Source organism: Bubalus kerabau, chromosome 4, assembly GCF_029407905.1.
Source record: "Bubalus kerabau isolate K-KA32 ecotype Philippines breed swamp buffalo chromosome 4, PCC_UOA_SB_1v2, whole genome shotgun sequence".
Classification (NCBI taxonomy): Eukaryota; Metazoa; Chordata; class Mammalia; order Artiodactyla; family Bovidae; genus Bubalus; species Bubalus kerabau.
In genome coordinates, this window is record NC_073627.1 from 17,638,374 (window position 1) to 17,665,241 (window position 26,868).

A 26,868-nucleotide genomic window follows, 5' to 3' on the forward strand; every position below is an offset into this window, starting at 1 on the left:
TGACAATTTATAAATTCTTAAATAGTCAATATATTATCTCTAAAATTTGGATATGTTTAATTATCTCTAATTTATAATTTATCTATAATAAACCTGGGGTATTGGATAAAATGGCTTTTTAAGGCTATCATTATCTCCTCAAAAGCCAACTGTTGCTTGAAAAACTGAATAACTTTTTTGATGACTATACTAACTCTCTTAAAGGTAATATTAACTCTCCTGAAATCTATGCTGATATTTGAAATGCCCACCATAAACTGGAAGTAAATTCACTAGCTCCAAGTGTTCTTTAGGTGTGGGCTCTATTCCCATATTTTGCATGACATTATCCAAGTCACTGAGGTCAACTTCTCCTCCTTCAAAACAAAAGAAGTAGAGAAAGATGAGATTTTTTTAAACATTATAATTTCAAATTGTGAAAGTAAAATAAGGAATAATGACACCTGCTAAACAATAAGCAGTCAATTGCAGATACAGAGAATGAACAGTATTCCTTTAACTCTAGCAAAAGAGACGTTCCCATAATGGTGGTTATAAAGTAATAATTCATACAATCAATAAGGCTTATAAAAATTTTAAATTATTAGAATAATAAAGATGATGGGTACAAATAACTGTGCAGTATACAATATGGAATTAAGTACAAATCAAAGGCAAAAGATATTAGAAAACTCCCATACATTTGGAAATTAAAGAACATTTTTCTAAATAAATCATATGTCAAAAATCACACTGGAATTTAGAATATATTTTGAATTAAATAACAATAATAACAGTACATATAAAACTTGTGGGATAAAGTAAAGGTGTGCTGAGAAGGAAATTTATAAACTTGTATGTATACAGTAGAAAAGATGAAAAGATTAATAATCTAAGATTTTACCTCAAAGAGTTAGAACAACAAGTTAAACCCCTCAAAAGTAAAAAAAAATAAGAAAGAAAGAGAAGGAATTACTGAAATGGAAAATAAACTCTAAATAAGAGCAATACAACCAAAACCTGGGTTTTGCAAAGACTTACAAAAGTGATAAATACCTGTACTAATATTAACAAAGGAAAGACGAGAAAATATAAATAGTGAATGTTTCTAAAGACAAAGGGGAAATCACTACAGATTCTACAGATGTTAAAAAGATAATAAGAGTATATTATGACCAATATATAACTGATTTGAATATTTAGAAGGGACAAAGTCCTAGAAAAACACAACTTAGTAATGATGCAAGAGGAATATAAAATCTTGATAGCCTTATATCTACTAAGATAACTAAACTGGCAATTTAAAATCTTACCCACATAAAAATCTCCAGTCCTAGAGTATTTCATCTGTGAATGATACAATTAAATACAAACTTTTCCAGAGAATTTCTAACTCCACTTCGCAAAAACCCTAAACAAAATATTAGCAAACCTCATGTGTATGTATACACACACATGCTATGCTATGCTAAGTCACTTCAGTCGTGTTCAAGTCTGTGCGACCCCATAGATGGCAGCCCACCAGGCACCCCCGTCCCTGGGATTCTCCAGGCAAGAACACTGGAGTGGGTTGCCATTTCCTTCTCCAATGCATGAAAGTGAAAAGTGAAAGTGAAGTCACTCAGTCATGCCGGACTCTTAGCAACCCCATGGACTGCAGCCTACCAGGCTCCTCCATCCGTGGGATTTTCCAAGCAAGAGTACTGAAGTGGGGTGCCACTGCCTTCTCTGATACATACACATATACAGGCACAAATTGGAGAAGGAGATGGCAATCCACTCCAGTACTCTTGCCTGGAGAATCCCACGGACAAAGGAGCCTGGCGGGCTACAATCCATGGGGTTGCAAAGAGTTGGACCCCGACTAACACACAGACACACAAATACAGATAAAATCACCTCCATTTCTATATGTCAACGACTAGGATATTAAATAAGAAAAATATATATCACTTTCAATTACATAAAAAAAAACTATAAAACACCTAGGAATAACTCTAACAAAGGAGAGAAATTAAGTTGACCTAAATAAATATAACATTTTCAGTGATGTGCTACTACCTTGAACTATTTTCAGTGATGTACTACTAGCTTGAAGTGGCTCATAAGGGCCAACTGTTAAAAATTTAGGAATTTTGTGAGTTAGTTTTCTTTTTTTGATTTTCTATACTGCTGTATTATTTATTTTTAATTTATTTTTTAATTAGAGGAAAATTGCTTTACAATGCTGTGTGAGCTAGTGTTTAAATAGTAGCTTGAAATTGGCCAGGGTGAAAGTATTTATACTATGTGCTTAGTCGGCTTCCCTGGTAGCTCAGATGGTAAAGAATCCACCTCCAAGGCAGAAGACCTGGGTTCAGTCCCTGGGTTAGGAAGATCCCCTGGAGGAGGGCATGGCAGCCCATTCCAGTATTCCTGCCAGGAGAATCCCCATGGACAGAGAAGCCTGGTGGGTTATAGTCCATTTACACTATGGAAAGTAAAATATGCTACAAATCAGGTGTTGTTTTTTTCAGAGTCATTTCACCAGCACACCACTGATTTTCATAAGTCAGAAAACTTAATATTGCATAGATATTAATTCTGTGTAAATTGATCTAGATGCAAATAAAACACTAGCAGGATTTGCAGGGGCAATTAAAAGCTGATTCTAAAATTTATACAGACATGCAAGTGACCAAGAATAACCAAGACAATCTTTATAAAGTAAAGCAAATTTGGAGGACTTACACTTCGGACATTAAGACATATTAAAGCTATATCAAGTGTATAGTGTACTGACTGGTGCAAGGACAAATAGACCAAAGAAAAAATCCAGAATCAGCAACACTTTTGTGGTCTTTAATTTATGAAAAAGTTTGCCTTATATTGCAGTGGGGAAAAGGATCATCTTGTCAATGAATGGTGCTGAGTATATATTTAGAAAAAAGCAAATAATGACCCTTATCCCATCGCACAGAAAAATCAATTCTGAGAGGATTATAGGACAAAATGTGAAAGAAAAGTATGAAGCTCCCAGAAGATAAAATAGGGAAAGTGTTTGACCCTGGTCCATACAAGGATTTCTTAAATACGCCCCTAAACTCTCTAACTACAAAAGATTGATTAATTGATTCAACTACACATAAAATAGAAACTTCTGTTCATCAAAAGATATAAGTAAAAATGTAATACATACAGTGAGACATTTACAATTTATATAATCTATAGTGGATTTGTATCCAGAATACATTAAAAACTGTAGGTAAAATGCAGGACATAAAAAATTTAATAACTAAAAGAGAGGCATCCAAAGCAGACAAATAGACAACAGATATGAACAGAAACTTTACAAAAGGAGTTATCTAAATAAACATGGGAATAAGGCATTAACCAATAAACATGAAAAAGGTGCTCAACATCATTAATCCTTAAGAAAATGCAAATTATAACCACAGTGGGATATTACCATGTACCCACCAGAATAGTTAAATGGAAAGGACAGACTGTATCAAATATTAGCAGGAATGTAAAGCAATTGGAACTCTCATACACTGCTGGTTGGAATGTAAAATGGTACAACTACTTAAGAAAATCAATGTACAATATCTAATAAAGTATACACAATCCTATCTTATGACAAAGCAATTTCATTTAGGTATCTGGCCACAGAATTGTGCACATGTGTTCAGCAAGAGGTATATACAAGAATATTAATAGCAATAATAAATTATTTGCAACTGCTCTAGACTGGAAATGTCCTTTAAGAGTATATTAAATAGATTTTTTTGGTATACTTATGCAATGGAATATTACACAGAACTGTATTCAGGTACAATGAATTAATTAGAAGTCATTTCATCTACCAAAGTAAGTTTTTTCTCTAAGTGTCTCTACTTGCTTGTAATTTAGTATATTTTATAACATCCAGCAATAAAAAGTACAAACCACTGCCACATGCAACAACATGGATAAATCTCAGAGAATAACATTTAATAAAATGCTCAATGAAAGAAGGCAATGAAATAGATAAAGAAATAAATATAGTGGAATATAAATCATATAGTTCCATCTATATAAAGTTCAAATACAGATGAAACTAACCTGTGATCCTAGAATAAAGGATTTAATAACCTCTAGAAAGTATGAAGGAAGTGGCTATAGGGGATCTTCTGGATTATTGATACTATTTATTTCTTGATTCAGGGTGACATGGATAAGTTCATTTTGCAATAATTCTTAAGCTAGATAAATATGATTTTATAAAATAGTAATTACACATGTCATACTTCAGCAAAATACTTGTCATAGAAAAAATAAAGTTTCCTGTCAAGAATTAGTATCTTAAATTTATAGTAACATCTCACTAACCTGTAATAACTTGTACTGTATCCATCAGCGTTTTCAGATCAGTCTTCCCTTGAGCTATTAAATAAGTAAGGCATAACTGATATTGAAAGCAAATTCATAAAAAAAGATTTGCAAATAATATTCCAGAAGCTAGCTAAATTTTGTTACTCCAAAATTCACATTATCCACTGGGTTCATTTTAATGCATACTTCTTAGTTTTCAGAGATTGAGTCTATCTTAGTAAGCTGCCCCTTGACCCTTGGACTATAAAGTTCAGCCCAGAGTAAAATATACTTTTACTAGGCAAATAACTCCTTATAAGCATGACAGGAAATACCAGCCATGCAAGTTTATTCCCTGAAGATTCTAAACTCTGGTAATGCTATGAATTGTAAGCATGGATTGCTGGTAAAAAAAAGTTCATATTTTTATCTCCAGTCTATTCCTAACCAATCTCTCTTGTCACTCAGAATTGCTGCTGACAAATGGTAACAATATACTAGAGGTAAATATTCATGACCTAACCAAAAGCAGTTATTTGTTTTCCTTAGGAATCATTTAGTCATTTTACTCAGTTATTTATCCAGTCATTTACTGAATTGCTTGTCCATCTCTCAATCAACTTTTATGGAATGCCAATTTATATGTCAGGTACTCTGCTAAGTACTGGCTATAGAAAGATGAATGGTAAGCCCTTTTCTGAAGGTAAATAGTACCTCTTTTCCTAAAGCTCACATTAAAGTTACCAGATAGCAAATAAATATAAACATATTATTACAATACAGTGTAGCAAGAACAATGAAAAAATATATGTACAGTGATTGTGAAAACAGAGATGAGGTATTTAATACATCCTGGGCAATTAAGGAAAAGCTTTTTGGAAAAGGTGGCTTTAAACTCTAATATGCAAGGGGGAGGAGTTAGTCAGAAAAAGGGGAAGGAGAAGCCCTCTGAATACTGGGGAATGCATTGCTGCTGCTGCTGCTGCTAAGTTTCTTCAGTCGTATCCAACTCTGTGCGACCCCATAGACGGCTGCCCACAAGGCTCCCCCGTCCCTGGGATTCTCCAGGCAAGAACACTGGAGTGGGTTGCCATTTCCTTCTCCAATGCATGAAAGTGAAAAGTGAAAGTGAAGTCGCTCAGTCATGTCTGACTCCTAGCGACCCCATGGACTGCAGCCCACCAGGCCCCTCCGTCCATGGGATTTTCCAGGCAAGAGTGCTGGAGTGGGTTGCCATTGCCTTCTCCAGGGGAATGCATTAACAAAACAAAATTGTGATGAAAAACATGATATATGTCTGTCTGGAATAAAAGTTCAATGTTTGAGGGTAAAATACTAGACTAGATAGATAAGTGAAAGTGAAGTGAAATCGCTCAGTTGTGTCTGACTCTGCGGCCCCATGGACAGTAGCCTACCAGGCTCCACAGTCCATGGGATTTTCCAGACTAGATAGATAAGCAGGGTCCAAATCATGAAGTTACTTACTTGTTTACCATATGAAGGCACTTGAGACATTTCCTAGTACCTTACTGAAAACCAATAAATGGTTTTAAATTGAGGCATAATATCATTATATTTGCATTTTATATGGATCACTGTGAAGGCTACATTCTGGAAGCCACTGTAGTATGCAAAATCAGAAAAAAAAGGACCTAAAATATGGCCATGGTAGCGAGAACAGAGAGACGTTGAAGAAATTAAATATGGAATTTTTTCAGCATTTTGTTATGAAAATTTGTAAACATACAGCAAAGTTGAAAAAATTGTGCAATGAATGTTCACCACCTAGATTCTACTATTAACATTTTACTATACTTGGTTTGTCACATAACCATCCATCTATTCATCTATGTATGGTATTTTTGAAATTTAGGTTTATGGTATGGACCTAACAGAAGCAGAAGATATTAAGAAGAGGTGCAAGAACACAGAACTGTACAAAAAAGAGCTTCATGACCCAGATAATCACGATGGTGTGACCACTCACCTAGAGCCAGACATCCTGGAATGTGAAGTCAAGTGGCCTTAGAAAGCATCACTATGAACAAAGCTAGTGGAGGTGATGGAATTCCAGTGGAGCTATTTCAAATCCTGAATGATGCTGTGAAAGTGCTGCACTCAATATGCCAGCAAATCTGGAAAACTCAGCAGTGGCCACAGGACTGGAAAGGTCAGTTTTCATTCCAATCCCAAAGAAAGGCAATGCCAAACACTGCTCAAACTACTGCACAATTGCACTCATCTCACATGCTAGTAAAGTAATGCTTAAAATTCTCCAAGCCAGGCTTCAGCAATACGTGAACATGAACTTCCAGATGTTCAAGCTGGTTTTAGAAAAGGCAGAGGAACCAGAAATCAAATTGCCAACATCTGCTGGTTCATCAAAAAAGCAAGAGAGTTCCAGAAAAACATCTATTTCTGCTTTATTGACTATGCCAAAGCCTTTGACTATGTGGATCACAATAAACTGTGGAAAATTCTGAAAGAGATGGGAATACCAGACCACCTGACCTGCCTCTTGAGAAACCTATATGCAGGTCAGGAAGCAACAGTTAGAAATGGACATGGAACAACAGACTGGTTCCAAATAGGAAAAGGAGTACGTCAAGGCTGTATATTGTCACCCTGCTTATTTAACTTATACTCAGAGTACATCATGAGAAACACTGGGCTGGAAGAAGCACAAGCTGGAATCAAGATTGCCGGGAGAAATATCAGTAACCTCAGATATGCAGATGACACCACCCTTATGGCAGAAAGTGAAGAGGAACTAAAAAGCCTCTTGCTGAAAGTGAAAGAGGAGAGTGAAAAAGTTGGCTTAAAGCTCAACATTCAGAAAACGAAGATCATGGCATCTGGTCCCATCACTTCATGGGAAGTAGATGGGGAAACAGTGGAAACAGTGTCAGACTTTGTTTTTTGGGACTCCAAAATCACTTCAGATGGTGATTGCAGGCATGAAATTAAAAGACACTTACTCCTTGGAAGGAAAGTTATGACCAACCTAGATAGCATATTCAAAAGCAGAGACATTACTTGGCTATGGTTTCTCCAGTGGTCATGTATGGATGTGAGAGTTGGACTGTGAAGAAAGCTGAGTGCCGAAGAATTGATGCTTTTGAACTGTGGTGTTGGAGAAGACTCTTGAGAGTCCCTTGGACTACAAGGAGGTCCAACCAGTCCATCCTAAAGGAAATCAGTCCTGAGTGTTCATTGGAGGGACTGATGCTAAAGCTGAAACTCCAATACTTTGGCCACCTCATGCGAAGAGTTGACTCATTGGAAAAGACTCTGATGCTGGGAGGGATTGGGGGCAGGAGGAGAAGGGGACGACAGAGGATGAGATGGCTAGATGGCATCACTGACTCGATGGACATGAGTTTGAGTGAACTCTGGGAGTTGGTGATGGACAGGGAGGCCTGGCGTGCTGCGATTCATGGGGTCGGAAAGAGTTAGACATGACTGAGCGACTGAACTGAACTGAACTGATAGATGTAAAATGCAAGATTAAGTGACAGATTGGAAACACTGGAGAATAAAAAAAAATGAATACCATATATCTAGCTTAGGTGACTAGACAGTGACACTGATAACTCAAATGAGAGAGAACACAGGACTAGAAGACTGAGCAGAAAAGAGCAAATTCAATTTTAACTAAGTTGAGGGGAAAAAAGCAGTATCCAAGAGGAAATGTTTAACAGGCATTTGGACATACCATTTTGAAGCCCAGGAGAGAGTCTGTGTAGAAATGAGATGTGAAAGTCATAAAGCAAGTTGGGGACAGGTAAAACCATGGATAATGATGAGATTATCCAAAAAGAGTATGTAAAATGAAAATCAAAGAGGAATGGGAAGATTCAGGTGCGGGGAATAATACAGAAGCCAAAAGAACATAATCTCAAGGTCAGAATTATCGTCAATATCAAAGACAGTAGAAAGCTCCAATAAAAACACACTGGATAAAGTCTAATGTAACTGACAAATAGTAAGCAACTTATGTCTTTAGAGAAGTTTCAGTAATATTAAAGAGCTATAGTCAGAATTAAGGAGTTAAGTCATAATACAGAAGTGAATGGGAAATGTGGAAAGGATGTACAATTTCAGTCTTCCATTTCCTTTTCCACCTTTAAATTTTGCTCCCTGAACATATTCACAGATATGAAAGATGATCTTGGAATTAATCTAGACAACTTTTGCAAGGCTTTTTTATCATCATAAAATGAATCTGGTCTCAGAAATACTCATACATAAACCTCAAGATCAAGCTTTCCTGAGGGGCGCTTTATATCTAAAATGAATTACCATTAATGGGAAGGTTTCTTCTCAGCTCTCCAAGTTCTTCTTTGGTGAGTTCAATGCCCATGTTTCCTAGGATGCTGTCCAGGTCTCTGATATTTACCATCTCTCCTTAAGGAAAGAGAGATAAATATGAAAATTCTTACTCATTCTAAAATGTTTCATTTATTTTGCCTATGTATTATTGATTATTTTGGGAGGAGAGGAATATTCAAGACCCCTGGAACCTATATAAATTTATGCAGACATTCAATATGGTTATAATTAAGCTCACTTCCTTTAAACCTTTTTGGAGGAATAAACATACACACCATAAATTTCTAAAAGGAACAGTGCATTATTCTTAATATTATACAGTTTTCAGTGTATTATTCTTATGAAAGAAATAGGCAGTTCTAGTGAAATGAGAAAATTACTATGGTTGAAGTAAGAACACATGGGTTTGAATATTGTTCTCTACTATTTATTACCTACTGGAATGTAGGTAAATAACACAACTTCTTGGGAGTCCCAGTTTTATGGTATATGAGGTGAAGGTGATCCTACCTGTCCCATAGAGCTTCTGTGAGTATAAAGTAACATATATGAAAATACTTAGAAGTCTGTCAGCCATACAGAGGTGCTTGACACATTTTAATAACTACCTCTGTGACAAAAGTAGGGTTGGTTTCCCTTTTTAACTCTAATTGGATTCACTGCCTATGCTCACCAAAATCACCGAATGACTACTCTCTTGTTCTGCATTTCATAACTAACCTCAAGCAATAAATTCTCTCTCTTTAGGAAAGTTTATTAAAATTCATATCAATATGGCCAAGGTAAATAAACCAAAAATAGAAAACATCTGCCAGGATAAAATAATTTAAATTATATTGGATCCATATATTGGAGAGTAGCAGAACTCTTTATCAAATGATTAGGAAATAAGATACTAGGAGACAATTTGAGAGTTAATGTATCATCCATCTTACCTTTGAAAGGTTTCAAAACCAGCTAAGATTTCACTATGATGCACCTCTGCTATTAGCTAAAGATAAGGCAAAATTCCACTCACAGAGAAATGGAACTCATGAGATGGTTTAAGTTTCATAAAGAAGCACTTTTCTGGTTTTCCTTATAGATTAGGAATATCCATCTCCATAAAAATATGAAAGCTAGGTCAAAGTCTTTTCACCCTTTAAGCAACATTCTGTCATGTTGAAATATATTGCACAGGTAAAAGATTTTAAATTGTACTAATGTATTTTTCTTTTTCATATTTCCTTTCTCCTATGAACTTCCCTGGTGGCTCAGACGGTAAAGCGTCTGCCTACAATGCGGGAGACCCGGGTCCGATCCCTGGGTTGGGAAGATCCTCTGGAGAAGGAAATGGCAACTCACTCCAGTACTCTTGCCTGGAAAATCCCAGATGGAGGAGCCTGATAAGCTACAGTCCATGGGGTCAAAAAGAGTCAGACACGACTGAGCAACTTCACTTTTGTTGTCCAGACTATCTAGAAATAAAGTCTCCGTTGCTGATAATCCTGAGTTCTCTACTTCACTCTTTGCTGCTTAGATCCAGAGCTTGATTTTCTCCTCACTTATCAAAACTGGAATTCTATAGTGAAGCACAGGGAAGCCTGGAGTGCTGTAATCCATGGGGTCGTAAAGAGTCAGACACCATTCAATGACTGAACAATAAAGCAAGATACAAAATAGTTTATCATGGTATATTAACTGATAAATCTAAATAATAAAAATAATTAATATATACAGGGTGACAATCTAATTACTAGGAAACCATATAAGAATCAAAGCAAAAGGATCTGTTTTGCTGCCTTTTCATCTTACCTTTAAGAGCCTTCATGGTATCTGTTGGTCTCATCTGATTTATTTTTCTCTCAGCTATAATATAAGATAAATATTTATAATTTATGAGCACTGTGGAAGGTTCCAACATTGAATAAATAACTTTTGAAGGTTAAAATTTGTTTTAGAATTTTGCACAATAGACTTTCCAAATGAAATCAAAGTGGAATAATTAGAACACTTTTCATTTATTTATTGTTTTAAAACAATAATTCTTTATTCATTTATTCATTCAACAACTCAACAGTGAAGACACTCTGCCAAGCAGCAGGGCTACAGAGATAAACAGGACATTTTTCATTTACATTAGTAATATGATGGCTTACTAACTTCAAGTCCACTCATTCTTTCTATCCTCCCTCTAAAATATAAATCCTTTTTGAAGTCAATCCCTCTAAAACATAAACCCAAGCAGTCACCAGGTTGCTTTCTGTTATTAGATTTACTTTTCCAGAATTTCAAAGAATAGCATCATACACTAGGTATTATTTTGTGAGTGTCTTCTTTCATTTAGATAATGTTTTGGAGGCTCATCCAGCATATTTTGAATCAGTAAATTGTTCATTTGTTGAGCAGCATTTCATTGTTATGAATATACCCCACTTTGTTTATCCCTACATGGGTTGATGGACTGAATAAAGTTGCTATGAATATTCATGCACAAACATTTAATACATATGTATTAATTTCTCCTGGAAAAATAACTAAGAGTGAAGTTGCTGGGTCTTATGGTAAATTTATGTTCAACTTTATGAGAAACTGACATACGATCTCCACTGTGGTTAGTATACCCTCTAGAAATTGTATGCCCCAAATCTTGTCAATGCTTGGTACTGTCCATCTTTTAATTTTTTCCTATTCTAATGGATCTTTAGTGTGGTGGTCTAATAATGACTTAAATTGCATTTCTCTGATGACTAATAATCCTCAATATTCCTTCCTGTGGTCATTAGCCATTTAAATATTTTCTTGTGTGAAATATCTGTTCAAATTGAACAGATAAACCAACTTTTATTGATTTGTCTTTTATTACTGAGTTGTAACAGTTCTTGACATTCTTGATATTAGTCCTTTATCATCCATGTTTTACTAATATTTTCTTTCAGTCTATATCTTGCCTTTTCACTTTCTTAACTGTGTCTTTCACAAAGAGAAGTTTCTAATTTTGATGATATCCATTAATTTTTAATTTCATGCTTATAACTCTGTCATCTAAGAAATCTCTGTCTCTCCTAAGGTCACAAAATTATTCTCCTATATTTTCTACAAGAAGTTCTCCTTGGGGCCAGAAATATAAACATTGACTTTGACTAATAAATGCAAACTTTCCTTCTTCATTGAATTTTGGGTTTAGTTTCTATTGATCAAATTCTATGGAGACAATATACTTTTTTTTTTCAAAAAGTGGCAACTTCAAAACACATCATCCATAAAACTTCAGCTTAGTTAAATCTTGTACAAAGAATGCAATGGCTGCTATTATTAAAATTCAGATAACAAAAGAACTGCAGATTCTATATTGTGAACAGCTCATTAATAAGAATTAAGATTTTTTATTCTAGTCAGAATTTTGCACTCATCTGTAAGAACCTTAATTTCATCCAGAAGTGTATTTAGATCTATCTTTTCACTAGCTATAAAAAAGAAACACCTTTCACAATAAAGTACTTTACATATCAACTCTGATATTATACTCCAAAAATATAAAATAAAGGTTCGACTCAGAATCAGGACATTGCAGTGATGGAATGTCATATCACACCCGTGGGCCCTTAAGCCTAACCTCATTTTCCAGACCCTGTCTGCTCAGATGGTAAAAAATCTGCCTGAAGGTTCAATCCCTGGGTTGGCCTAGAGAAGGGAATGGCAACCCACTTCAGTATTCTTGCCTGGAGAATTCCATAGACAGAGGAGGCTGGAAGTCTATAGTCCACGGGGTCACAAAGAATTGGACACGACTGCGTGGCTTCAATTCACTTCACATTTGCAGCCCAGGAACTACTGAAATTCCAATTGCCTAACCTTTTTCTCCCCTCCTCCATTTCTTGCTATTTTACTTTCAGACCTCCTCTTTTCTTCTACTTCTACTCATCTATGTTCTTATTTACCTTTGTCTGTTTTCTTTTCCTAAGCTAAGTCACAAGCATGTCACTGACAGCTGAATCATTCTCAGATATTCCTTATGCCTGATGGTGACAAGTAAGACTTACAAGAGAAGACAACGTTTAAGTGCAATTAAGATTTAAACTCCAATATGGCAAAATAAAGGTAGTTAATGAATCCTCATATAAATATTTAACTTTCTCTGAAAATATCAGTAAAGACAGAAATGCTTACTAAAAACTGGTAAATGTTCTGATAGATTCTGAAATTCCTTATTTGTGAGCTCCACTTCCATCTTCTCCAGAACATTGCTTAACTTTGAAGTATTAACTTTCCCTTCTTAAGAAATATGAGATAAATTAAACATACACAATACACACACACACACACATATGTACACAAACTCTCACATACATCTGTAAACATGCATATACACACTACCTATATATATGTATGTTTGTGTATTATATATAATTTATATATTATATCAGATCAGATCAGATCAGTCGTTCAGTCGTGTCCAACTCTTTGCGACCCCATGAATCGCAGCACACCAGGCCTCCCTGTCCATCACCAACTCCTGGAGTTCACTCAGACTCACGTCCATCGAGTCAGTGATGCCATCCAGCCATCTCATCCTCTGTCGTCCCTTTCTCCTCCTGCCCCCAATCCCTCCAAGCATCAGAGTCTTTTCCAATGAGTCAACTCTTCGCATGAGGTGGCCCAAGTACTGGAGTTTCAGCTTTAGCATCATTCCTTCCAAAGAAATCCCAGGGCTGATCTCCTTCAGAATGGACTGGTTGGATCTCCTTGCAGTCCAAGGGACTCTCAAGAGTCTTCTCCAACACCACAGTTCAAAAGCATCAATTCTTCGGCGCTCAGCCTTCTTCACGGTCCAACTCTCACATCCATACATGACCACAGGAAAAACCATAGCCTTGACTAGACGAACCTTTGTTGGCAAAGTAATGTCTCTGCTTTTGAATATGCTATCTAGGTTGGTTATAACTTTCCTTCCAAGGAGTAAGCATCTTTTAATTTCATGGCTGCAGTCACCATCTGTAGTGATTTTGGAGCCCAGAAAAATAAAGAAAGTATATATAAATATTGGATTATTTTACATAATGATGAAGGTGAAAGAGGAGAGTGAAAAAACTGACTTAAAACTCAACTTTCAAAAACTTTCAAAAAACTAAGATCATGACATCCAGTCCCATCACTTCATGGCAAATAGCTGGGGAACAAAAAGAAACAATGACAGACTTCATTGGGCTCCAAAATCACTGTGGATGATGACTGCAGCCATGAAATTAAAAGTCACTTGCTCCTTGGAAGAAAAGCTATGATGATACTAGACAGCATATTAAAAAGCAGAGAAGAGACATCACTTTGCCAACAAAGGTCCATATAGTCAAAGCTATGGTTTTTCCATACTCATGTATGGATGTGAAAGTTGGACCATAAAGAAGGTTGAGTGCTGAAGAATTGATGCTTTCAAACTGTGGTGCTGGAGAAGACTCTTGAGAGTCCTTTGGACAGCAAGGAGACCAAACCAGTCAATTCTAAAGGAAATTGACCCTGAATATTCACTGAACAGACTGATGCTGAATCTGAAGCTCCAATGCTTTGACCACCTAATGCGAAGAGTCAACTCATTGGAAAAGACCCTGATGCTGGGAAAGATTGAGAGCAGGAGGAGGAGAGGGCAACAGAAGATGAAATGGTTGGATGGCATCAGTGACTCAACAAACATGAGTTTGAGCAAACTCCAGGAGATAGTGAAGGACAGGGAAGCCTGGATTGCTGTAGTCCATGGGGTCACAAAGAGTCAGACACAACTGAGCAAATGAACAACAACAAATTTAATACATATTATACATAAATATATATTTCATACATATATCATGTCTGGGATAAGGACACTATTTCTGTACTTTGTGCTTCTCAGTCTCAATGTAAAAAACAAATATGTGGAATAATGTTTGTTCCAAAATTAATATAAAATAAATAACAAAATCAAAATAAAATCTGATATCATTAATCCTTCTATAACAACCAGTTACACCTGTGATGACAAGCTTAAACCAAATTTTAAAAATGCAAAGTTGGTAACTGCCCACTAAATTTCACCAAGTAGATAATAATTATTTTTATATGCTACATTTGCACCATTTCAGTCTATCCTCAAAATAACATGTTAGGTATATTTCAGTTTCACAAATGGTGTGACTGAGGCTGAGAGAAGTGTTACCTGCCTAGAATTGCACAGCTAGTAGCTTGCAGAGCCAGTATTTGAACACAGGTCTGTGTGGTTACATAATTCAAATTGTTAAATACATCTTATTTCCACGGAGAGACACAATTTTTTATATCATAAATGTAAATCACAAAAACTACAATTTTGAAATTAAACCTATGCTTGATACGAACAATAATACTATGCTATTATCTTTGGCAATGAGAGAAGTCATTCTCATACACATCAAAGTTTTTCCATTTGTGCAATAAGGATTTGCATTCATCTCTAAAAGAGCAGAGAAGATTTGAAATCTTCCCAATAATTCAATTATTTTTGCTACTAGTTACCACCTATACTACGAGCAGGATTTGTTTCTTTCTACTTCATCCCACTCTTCTAGATTTTTAACTAGTTATTTATTCACTGAAGTAATTTATTTATTGCAGATTTATAGCATCATTGTTTCCATGCAGGTCAAGAACATGACCACTTTAAGAAAACCAGAGTAAATTATATTATTTAGAAAATACACATATATATATATAAAGAAATATTTAAACTGTTCACTGTTACAATAATAAAGACTCTCTGTCCATAAAATTCAGTATTAATAGATGCAAATTATCTATCAATAAATAAAATACGATTTGCATTTTACTATTCATGAAATCGGAGAAGGTAATGGCACCCCACTCCAGTACTCTTGTCTGGAAAATCCCATGGATGGAGGAGCCTGGTAGGCTGCAGTCCATGGGGTCACACAGAGTCGGACACGACTGAGCGACTTCACTTTCACTTTTCAATTTCATGCATTGGAGAAGGAAATGGCAACCCACTCCAGTGTTCTTGCCTGGAGAATCCCAGGGACGGGGGAGCCTGGTGGGCTGCCGTCTATGGGGTCACACAGAGTCAGACATGACTGAAGCGACTTAGCAGCATTCGTGAAATAATATGAATAAAAGTCAAAGCCAAAAAATTCAATGCAAGTTATTTTTTCCAGGAGTCATGTATGGATGTGAGAGTTGGACTAAAAAGAAGGTTCAGTGCCAAAGAACTGATGCTTTTGAACTGGGGTGCTGGAGAAGACTCTTGAGAGTCCCTTGGATAGCAAGATCAAACCAGTTAATCCTAAAGGAAATCAGTCCTGAATATTCATTGGAAGGACTGATGCTGATGCTGAAGCTCCAATACTTTGGCCACCTGTTGCAAAGAACTGACTCATTAGAAAAGATCCTGATGCTGGGAAAGATTAAAGGCAGGAGGAGAAGGGGACAACAGAGGATAAGATGGTTGGATGGCATCACTGACTTGATGGGCATGTGTTTGAGCAAGCTTCAGGAGTTGGTAATGGACAGGGAGGCCTGGCATGCTGCAGTCCATGGGATTGCAAAGAGTCAGACATGACTGAGCGACTGAACTGAACTGTGGTTTAGGTGGTTTAGTTGCTAAGTCGTGTCCGACTTTTGCAACACCGTGGACAGAGGAGGCTGGCAGGCTACAGTCCATGGGATTCTCCAGGCAAGAATACTAGAGTGGGTTGCCAGAACTGATACCAAAAGATGGTTATCTTTGTCTTTGATTGTAAACTAAGGGTGATTTTTATTTTTTTGTCCCTCTCTATGCTTCCCTCGTATTCTTCAAGATTTTTTATTGTGAATATGCATAAACAAAACCTTAATACACTTCATTAAAATATTATTGCAAAGGTTCAAGATTTGAGTTTTATGTCTTCTTATTACTCACTCACCTTTAAGAGTATTCACAGTATCCATCAATTTGAGCTGATTTATCTTTTCATCAGCTGTAAGATAGATACAAAGTTTTAAACAGAATTAATAATTGATATGGGAAGTCACAAAAAGGAATAATATTTGAAGTTAAAAAAATCAGTATGAAAAGCAAATCTTTCAAAAATTATTTGCTTTCTCAAATGGAATACCCAGGGGATCTTCCTCATCCAGGAATCAAACGCTGTCTCCTTCATTGCAGGCAAATTCTATAATGACTGAGCTATGAGGGAAGCCAACTGGAATACAATATAGCTATTTTTATGGTACCTAAAAAGTGACCAATATGTGAAAAAATACATTTTAGAATTTAAGATAGCTTTTGAGTTATTTTCTATAGTCTTTAGCCCAGTAACTTTTGGGAGTAGAAAACAAAACATGATACTACTCTCAAATAAGAAAAACTGCAGTGGCTCCCCCTGCAGTATTACCTGTAGGATAAAGTCCAGGTCCTCTGTAACACAACCTTGCCTCCTTTACATCAGCTCTTTTTTTCCTAAACTACCACAACAGATTCAGTTGTCTGAAAGCAACCATTATTCCCTTCCTCCCTCCATCTTTTCATCCTTTCCCAAGTATTATCTGTGTGTGTGCTCAGTTGTTGATTCACATTTGCCTCTTTTACAACCCTATGGACTATAGCCAGCTACACTCCTCTGTCCATTGGATTTTCTTAGCAAGAGTACCAGGATTGGTTGTCATTTCCTCCTTCATAGCAAATGTTGTCTATTTATTCTCAAAAATGTAGACCTTTTAGAACTTTAATTTGCATTTTTTCTTCATACTTGTCTCCTGTCCCCAAAGAAACTATAAATTCCTTACTAGCATGAACAGACCGAATTTATCTTTATCTGGCACATACAAGGTCCTTACTAAATGTTTGTTGTATAAATAAATGAGCAAATTAAAAATAAATCACAGGTGATTATACCTATTTATTCCTCATTAAAGACTACAATTCTTAGCTAGTATGAGCCACCATTTTATTAGAGCAGCAACTCATTGACTTCTTGTACATACATGCACACTAAGTTGCTTCAGTCATGTCCAACTCTGTGTGACCCTATGGACTGTAGCCTGCCAGGCTCCTCTGTCCATGGGATTCTCTAGGCAAGAATACTAGAGCAGGTTGCCATGCCCTCCTGCAGGGGGTCTTCCCAACCCAGGGATTGAACCCACGTTTCTTACATCTCCTGCATTGGCAGGCAGGTTCTTTACCACTAGAGCCACCTGGGAAGCTCTTTACATACATACATACATACATATATATATATATATATATATATATATAGACACTATTTCACCATGACCAAGTGGGCTTTATCCCAGGGATGCAAGGATTCTTCAATATTTGCTAGTCAATCAATGTAATACACCACATTAACAAATTAAAAAATAAAAGCCATATGATTATCTCAATAGATGCAGAGAAAGCCTTTGACAAAATTCAACATCCATTTATGATAAAAACTCTCCAGAAAGGAGGAATAGAAGGAACATACCTCAACATAATCAAAGCTATATATGACAAACCCACAGCAAACATTATCCTCAATGGTGAAAAATTGAAAACATTTCCCCTAAAGTCAGGAACAACACAAGGGTGCCCACTTTCACCACTACTATTCAACATAGTTTTGGAAGTTTTGGCCACAGCAATCAGAGCAGAAAAAGAAATAAAAGGAATCCAAATTGGAAAAGAAGAAGTAAAACTCTCACTGTTTGTAGATGACATGATCCTCTACATAGAAAACCCTAAAGACTCCACCAGAAAATTACTAGAGGTAATCAATGAATATAGTAAAGTTGCAGGATATAAAATCAACACACAGAAATCCCTTGCATTCCTATACACTAATAATGAGAAAATAGAAAGAGAAATTCAGGAAACAATCCCATTCACCATTGCAACATAAAGAATAAAATACTTAGGAATATATCTACCTAAAGAAACTAAAGATCTATATATAGAAAACTATAAAACACTGGTGAAAGAAATCAAAAGAGGACACTAATAGATGGAGAAATATACCATGTTCATGGATCAGAAGAATCAATATAGTGAAAATGAGTATACTACCCAAAGCAATCTATAGATTCAATGCAATCCCCATCAAGCTACCAATGGTATTTTTCACAGAGCTAGAACAAATAATTTCACAATTTGGATGGAAATACAAAAAACCTGCAATAGCCAAAGCAATCTTGAGAAAGAAGAATGGAACTGTAGGAATCAACCTGCCTGACTTCAGGCTCTGCTACAAAGCCACAGTCATCAAGACAGTATGGTACTGGCACAAAGACAGAAATATAGATTCAATGGAACAAAATAGAAAGCCCAGAGATAAATCCATGCACCTATGGACACCTTATCTTTGACAAAGGAGGCAAGAATATACAATGGAGAAAAGACAATCTCTTTAACAAGTGGTGCTGGGAAAACTGGTCAGCCACTTGTAAAAGAATGAAACTAGAACACTTTCTAACACCATACACAAAAATAAACTCAAAATGGATTAAAGATCTAAACATAAGACCAGAAACTATAAAACTCCTAGAGGAGAACTTAGGCAAAACACTCTCCGACATAAATCACAGCAGTACCCTCTATGACTCACCTCCCAGAATACTGGAAATAAAAGCAAAAATAAACAAATGGGACCTAATTAAAATTAAAAGCTTCTGCACAACAAAGGAAACTAAGCAAGGTGAAAAGACAGCCTTCAGAATGGGAGAAAATAATAGCAAATGAAGCAATTGACAAACAACTAACATCAAAAATATACAAGCAACTCCTACAGCTCAATTCCAGAAAAATAAACGACCCAATCAAAAAATGGGCCAAAGAACTAAATAGACATTTCTCCAAAGAAGACATACAGATGGCTAACAAACACATGAAAAGATGCTCAACATCACTCATTATCAGAGAAATGCAAATCAAAACCACTATGAGGTACCATTTCACCCCAGTCAGAATGGCTGTGACCCAAAAGTCTACAAGCAATAAATGCTGGAGAGGGTGTGGAGAAAAGGGAACCCTCTTGCACTGTTGGTGGAAATGCAAACTAGTACAGCCACTATGGAGAACAGTGTGGAGATTCCTTTAAAAACTGGAAATAGAACTGCCTTATGATCCAGCAATCCCACTGCTGGGCATTCACACCGAGGAAACCAGAATTGAAAGAGACATGTGTACCCCAATGTTCATCACAGCACTGTTTATAATAGCCAGGACATGGAAGCAACCTAGATGTCCATCAGCAGATGAATGGATAAGAAAGCTGTGGTACATATACACAATGGAGTATTACTCAGCCATTAAAAAGAATACATTTGAATCACTTCTAATGAGGTGGATGAAACTGGAGCCTATTATACAGAGCGAAGTAAACCAGAAAGAAAAACACCAATACAGTATACTAACACATATATATGGAATTTAGGAAGATGGTAATGATAACCCTGTATGCGAGACAGCAAAAGAGTCTAGTCTTTTGGACTCTGTGGGAGAGGGAGAGGGTGGGATGATTTGGGAGAATGGCATTGAAACATGTATAATATCATATAAGAAACGAATCGCCAGTCCAGGTTCGATGCATGATACAGGATGCTTGGGGCTGGTGCACTGGGATGACCCAGAGGGATGGTACGGGGAGGGAGGTGAGAGGCGGGTTCAGGATGGGGAACATGTGTACACCTGTGGTGGATTCATGTTGATGCATGGCAAAACCAATACAATATTTTAAAGTAATTAGCCTTCAATTAAAATAAATAAATTTATATTTAAAAAAAATAGGCCCTTAGTGCAAGACAACTGCAGTCAAGATTCTAGTGCTCAGACTAGACAGCAGAGGTAACTGTGCTGTGCTCAGACTCTTAGTTGTCTCTGACTCTTTGTGACTGTTTTGGACTATAGCCCACTAGGCTCCTCTGTCCATGAGATTTTTCAGGCAAGAGTACTGGAATGGGTTGCTATCTTCCCAACCCAGGGATCAAACCTGTATCTCTGGCAACTCCTGCATTGCAAGCAGCTTCTTTACCACTGAGCCATCAGGGAAGCCCTTAGACAGCAGAAGTAACTAGTTCTTTCTAAAACTCATGGTGTTTTTCAGTTGCGCTACACATATGACATGTGTGGAATAATGACACTGGAATATTCTGCCAGTTTTAAAGCAGCTGAGGACCATCTCTAAAGCCTATCTGGGGTTTTCCCAAGAGATCCATGATACACACATTATCTACCTCAATTCAAATGAAAATTCTTACTCACTTTCAGGTGGAGATGAAAATCCTGAATTGACCAAATTGCCCATAAACTCTTCTAAATTCACCATCCCATCATCTGAAAGAAACATACATGTCAGGGAACATGGGAAAGATAAATGACCAGAGATAAGAGGTAGGCAACTATAGTACAACTGCTATACTGAAAAATAATTTATGGATTTGACCTTGAAATATAGTTAAATACATACCTATATTCAATCATATTGAATATATATTCAATCAGAAAGACAGATTAATGCATATCATTCAGGCACACACACACACACACTCATCCTCTATAGATCCTTCCTTGGTATGATCTGTTGAAAATAACTAGAAACTAACTGGGTGGTAGGTATAAAAGCCTTGGATAATCCATGAAGCAGATAAGCCCTTTAACAACTCTTGAAAAATTCAAACAGATGCATGTCAGCTAAGATAAAAGATCCTAGAAACATATTACATACTTACCCATGATAGTCACATTCTTCAGTGCGCTTTGAATCACATCTTGGGGTAATGGAACCCCCATATTTTTCATCATGGAACCTAGGTCATCAGGATTGGCCATATTTTTCCTAATGGAGGCCAGAGCTTTCATGGGACCTTCTAGTTCTATATTTAAAAAAATACACTTGGTCATGGTGTATGGTCTTTTTAATGTGTTGTTGGATTCTGATTGCTAGAATTTTGTTAAGGATTTTTGCATCTATGTTCATCAGTGATATCCCAGGGATGCAAGGATTCTTCAATATCCGCAAATCAATCAATGTAATACACCATATTAACAAATTGAAAAATAAAAACCATATGATTATCTCAATAGATGCAGAGAAAGCCTTTGACAAAATTCAACATCCATTTATGATCAAAACTCTCCAGAAAGCAGGAATAGAAGGAACATACCTCAACATAATCAAAGCTATATATGACAAACCCACAGCAAACATTATCCTCAATGGTGAAAAATTGAAAGCATTTCCTCTAAAGTCAGGAACAAGATAAGGGTGCCCACTTTCACCATTACTATTCAACATAGTTTTGGAAGTTTTGGCCACAGCAATCAGAACAGAAAAAGAAATAAAAGGAATCCAAACTGGAAAAGAAGAAGTAAAGCTCTCACTGTTTGCAGATGACATGATCCTCTACATAGAAAACCCTAAAGACTCCACCAGAAAATTACTAGAACTAATCAATGACTATAGTAAAGTTGTAGGATATAAAATCAACACCCAGAAATCCCTTGCATTCCTATACACTAATAATGAGAAAACAGAAAGAGAAATTCAGGAAACAATTCCATTCACCATTGCAACGGAAAGAATAAAATACTTAGGAATATATCTACCTAAAGAATCTAAAGACCTATATATAGAAAACTATAAAACACTGGTGAAAGAAATCAAAGAGGACACTAACAGATGGAGAAATATACCATGTTCCTGGATTGGAAGAATCAATATAGTGAAAATGAGTATACTACCCAAAGCAATCTATAGATTCAATGCAATCCCTATCAAGCTACCAACAGCATTCTTCACAGAGCTAGAACAAATAATTTCACAATTTGTATGGAAATACAAAAAACCTCGAATAGCCAAAGCGATCTTGAGAAAGAAGAATGGAACTGGAGGAATCAACCTGCCTGACTTCAGGCTCTACTACAAAGCCACAGTTATCAAGACAGTATGGTACTGGCACAAAGACAGAAATATAGATCAATGGAACAAAATAGAAAGCCCAGAGATAAATCCACGCACATATGGACACCTTATCTTTGACAAAGGAGGCAAGAATATACAACGGATTAAAGACAATCTCTTTAACAAGTGGTGCTGGGAACTCTGGTCAACCACTTGTAAAAGAATGAAACTAGAACACTTTCTAACACCATACACAAAAATAAACTCAAAATGGATTAAAGATCTCAACGTAAGACCAGAAACTATAAAACCCCTAGAGGAGAACATAGGCAAAACACTCTCTGACATACATCACAGCAGGATCCTCTATGACCCACCTCCCAGAATATTGGAAATAAAAGCAAAAATAAACAAATGGGACCTAATTAACCTTAAAAGCTTCTGCACATCAAAGGAAACTATTAGCAAGGTGAAAAGACAGCCTTCAGAATGGGAGAAAATAATAGCAAATGAAGCAACTGACAAACAACTAATCTCAAGAATATACAAGCAACTCCTACAGCTCAACTCCAGAAAAATAAATGACCCAATCAAAAAATGGGCCAAAGAACTAAATAGACATTTCTCCAAAGAAGACATACAGATGGCTAACAAACACATGAAAAGATGCTCAACATCACTCATTATCAGAGAAATGCAAATCAAAACCACTATGAGGTACCATTTCACACCAGTCAGAATGGCTGCGATCCAAAAGTCTACAAGTACTAAATGCTGGAGAGGGTGTGGAGAAAAGGGAACCCTCTTACACTGTTGGTGGGAATGCAAACTAGTACAGCCACTATGGAGAACAGTGTGGAGATTCCTTAAAAAACTGGAAATAGACCTGCCTTATGACCCAGCAATCCCACTGCTGGGCATACACACTGAGGAAACCAGAAGGGAAAGAGACACGAGTACCCCAATGTTCATCGCAGCACTGTTTATAATAGCCAGGACATGGAAGCAACCTAGATGTCCATCAGCAGATGAATGGATAAGAAAGCTGTGGTACATATACACAATGGAGTATTATTCAGCCATTAAAAAGAATACATTTGAATCAGTTCTAATGAGGTGGATGAAACTGGAGCCTATTATACAGAGTGAAGTAAGCCAGAAAGAAAAACACCAATACAGTATACTAACGCATATATATGGAATTTAGAAAGATGGTAACAATAACCCTGTGTACGAGACAGCAAAAGAGACACTGATGTATAGAACAGTCTTATGGAATCTGTGGGAGAGGGAGAGGGTGGGAAGATTTGGGAGAATGGCATTGAAACATGTAAAATATCATGTATGAAATGAGTTGCCAGTCCAGGTTCGGTGCACGATGCTGGATGCTTGGGGCTGGTGCACTGGGACGACCCAGAGGGATGGAATGGGGAGGGAGGAGGGAGGAGGGTTCAGGATGGGGAACACATGTATACCTGTGGTGGATTCATTTTGATATTTGGCAAAACTAATACAGTTATGTAAAGTTTAAAAATAAAATAAAATTTAAAAAAAAAGAAAAAAAAATAAAATAAAATGAAGAGTAAAAAAAAAAAAATAATACAATGTTTGATGTTTTTAAAAACACTCAAATATCACTAGTAGGTACTGACTAATGATTACTAGTCCACCACCAGCTGCTGCTGCTACTACTGCTATTGCTATTATCTTCATTACTACTGCCACTTATCAGCACTTACAAATCTCAGCTTGCTAGACATAATGCTCAGTCCTTTATATATGCCATCACATTTAATCCCAAAAAACCTTTGGAAAATTTGTACTAGTATTTTCCTTTCTTAACAGATAAATATACCTAGCATTAGAGAAGGTATTCAGCCTAAAGCATTTGTTTTGAGTGGCTAAGTCAGGTCCACCTTTTTTGACCCCACGGACAGCAGTATGACAGCCTCCTCTGTCCTCCGCTATCTCCCCAAGTTTTCTCAAATTCATGTCCATGGAATTGGTAAAGCTTTCTAACCATCACATCCTCTGCCTCCCACCTCTCCTCTTGCCTTCAGTCTTTCCTAGCATCAGGGTCTTTTCAAATGAGGTGGCTCTTCATATCAGGTGACCAAAGTATTGGAGCTTCAGCTTCAGCATCAGTCCTTCCAATGAATATTCAAGGTTGATTTCCTTAGGATTGACTGGTTTGAGCTCCTTGCAGTCCAAAGTACTCTCAAGAGTCTTCTCCAGCACCACAATTGGAAAGCATCACCATCACTTCTTCAGCACTCAGCCTTCTTTAAGGTCTAACTCTCACATCCATACATGATTACTGGAAAACCATAGCTTTGACTATACAGAGCTTTGTCAGCAAAGTGGTCTCTCTGATTTTTAATATGCTGTCTAGGTTTGTAATTCCTCTATTTCTTTGCATTGATCACTGAGGAAGGCTTTGCCAACATCCATTGGATCATAAAAAAAGCAAGAGAGTTCCAGAAAAACATCTACATCTGCTTTATTGACTATGCCAAAGCCTTGGACTGTGTGGATCACAGAAAACTGTGGAAAATACTTCAAGATATGGGAATACCAAGCCACCTTACCTGCCTTCTGAGAAATCTGTATGCAGGTCAAGAAGTGACAGAACCAGACAGAGCAATGGACTGGCTCCAAATAGAGAAAGGAGTATGTCAAAGCTGTATATTGTCACCCTGCTTATGTAACTTATATGCAGAGTACATCATGAGAAATGCTGGGCTGGATGAAGCACAAGCAGGAATCATGATTCCTGGGAGAAATATCAATATGCACCCTTATGGCAGAAAGCAAAGAAGAACTAAAGAGCCTCTTGATGAAAGTGAAAGAGGAGAGTGAAAAAGCTCACTTAAAACTCAACAGTCAAAAAACTAAAATCATGGCATCTGGTCTCATAACTTCATGGCAAATAGATGGGGAAACAATGGAAACAGTGACAGACTTTATTTGGGGGGCTCCAAAATTACTGCAGATGGTGATTGCAACCATGAAATTAAAAGACATTTGCTCCTTGGGAGAAAAGCTGTGACCAACCTACACAGCATACTACAAAGCAGAGACATTACTTTGCCAACAAAGGTATGTCTAGTCAAGGCTATGGTTTTTCCAGTGGTCACGTATGGACATGAGAGTTGAACTATAAAGAAAGCTGAGTGCCAAAGAATTGATGCTTTTGAACTGTGGTGTTGGAAAAGACTCTTGAGAGTCCCTTGGACTGCATGGAGATCCAACAAGTCCATCCTAAAGGAAATCAGTCCTGAATATTCATTGGATGGACTGATGCTGAAGCTGAAACTCCAATACTTTGGTCACCTGATAACAAAGAATTGATTCATTTGAAAAGACCCTGATGCTGGGAAAGATTGAAGGCAGGAGGAGAAGGGGATGACAGAGGATGAGATGGTTGGATAGCATCATCAACTCAATGGACATGAGCTTGAGTAAACTCCGGGAATTGGTGATGGACAGGGAGCCTGGTGTGCTGCAGTCCATGGGGACACAGAGTCGGACACGACTAAGCAACTGAACTGAACTGAGGTTGTCATAGCTTTTCTTCCAAGGAGCAAGCATCTTTTAATTTCATGGCTGCAGTCACCATCTGCAGTGATTTTGGAGCCCAAGAAAATAAAATCTGTCACTGTTTCTACTTTTTCCCTTCTATTTGCCATGAAGTGATGGGACTGGATGCCATGATCTTAGTTTTTCAAATGTTGAGTTCTAAGCCAGCTTTTTCACTCTCTCCTTTCACCCTCATCAAGAGGCTCTTTAGTTCCTCTTCACTTTCTGCCATTAGAGTAGTATCATCTGCATATCTGAGGTTGTTGATAGTTCTCCTGGCAAGCTTGATTCCAGCTTGTGATTCATCCAGTCCAGCATTTCGCATGATATACTCTGCATATAAGTTAAACAAGCAGAGTGACAATATACAGCCTTGATGTACTCCTTTTCCAATTTGAACCAGTTCATTGTTCTATGTTCGGTTCTAACTGTTGCTTCTTTACCTGCATACAGGTTTCTCAAGAGACAGGTAAGGTGGTCTGGTATTCCCATCTCTTTAGGAATTTCCCACAGTTCATTGTGATCCACACAGTCAAAGGTTTTAGCATAGTCAATGAAGCAGAGTTGGATGTTTTTCTGGAACTCCCTTATTTTCTCCATGATCTAACAAATGTTGGAAATTTGCTCTCTGGTTCCTCTGCCTCTTCAAAACCCAGCTTGTACATTAGTAGTGCTCAATTCACATACTGATAAAGCCTAACTTGAAGGATTTTAAGCATAACTTTGCAAGCATGTGAAATGAACACAATTGTATGAGTCTGAACATTTTCTGGAATTGGTCTTCTTTGAGATT

General features: G+C 36.9%; 1 protein-coding gene across 1 annotated transcript in view; it reads right to left on the reverse strand.

The window, feature by feature from the left end:
• EFCAB13 (EF-hand calcium binding domain 13) overlaps positions 1–26,868 on the reverse strand; it is a 239,483-nt gene that overhangs the window by 81,936 nt on the left and 130,679 nt on the right. The window contains exons 25-30 of the mRNA XM_055579601.1: positions 21,325–21,468; positions 20,858–20,929; positions 10,438–10,491; positions 8,614–8,718; positions 4,330–4,383; positions 252–356 (exon numbers count right to left, since the gene is read on the reverse strand). Coding sequence (XP_055435576.1) covers positions 252–356; positions 4,330–4,383; positions 8,614–8,718; positions 10,438–10,491; positions 20,858–20,929; positions 21,325–21,468 — 534 coding nt within the window. The remainder of the gene's footprint in view (positions 1–251; positions 357–4,329; positions 4,384–8,613; positions 8,719–10,437; positions 10,492–20,857; positions 20,930–21,324; positions 21,469–26,868) is intronic.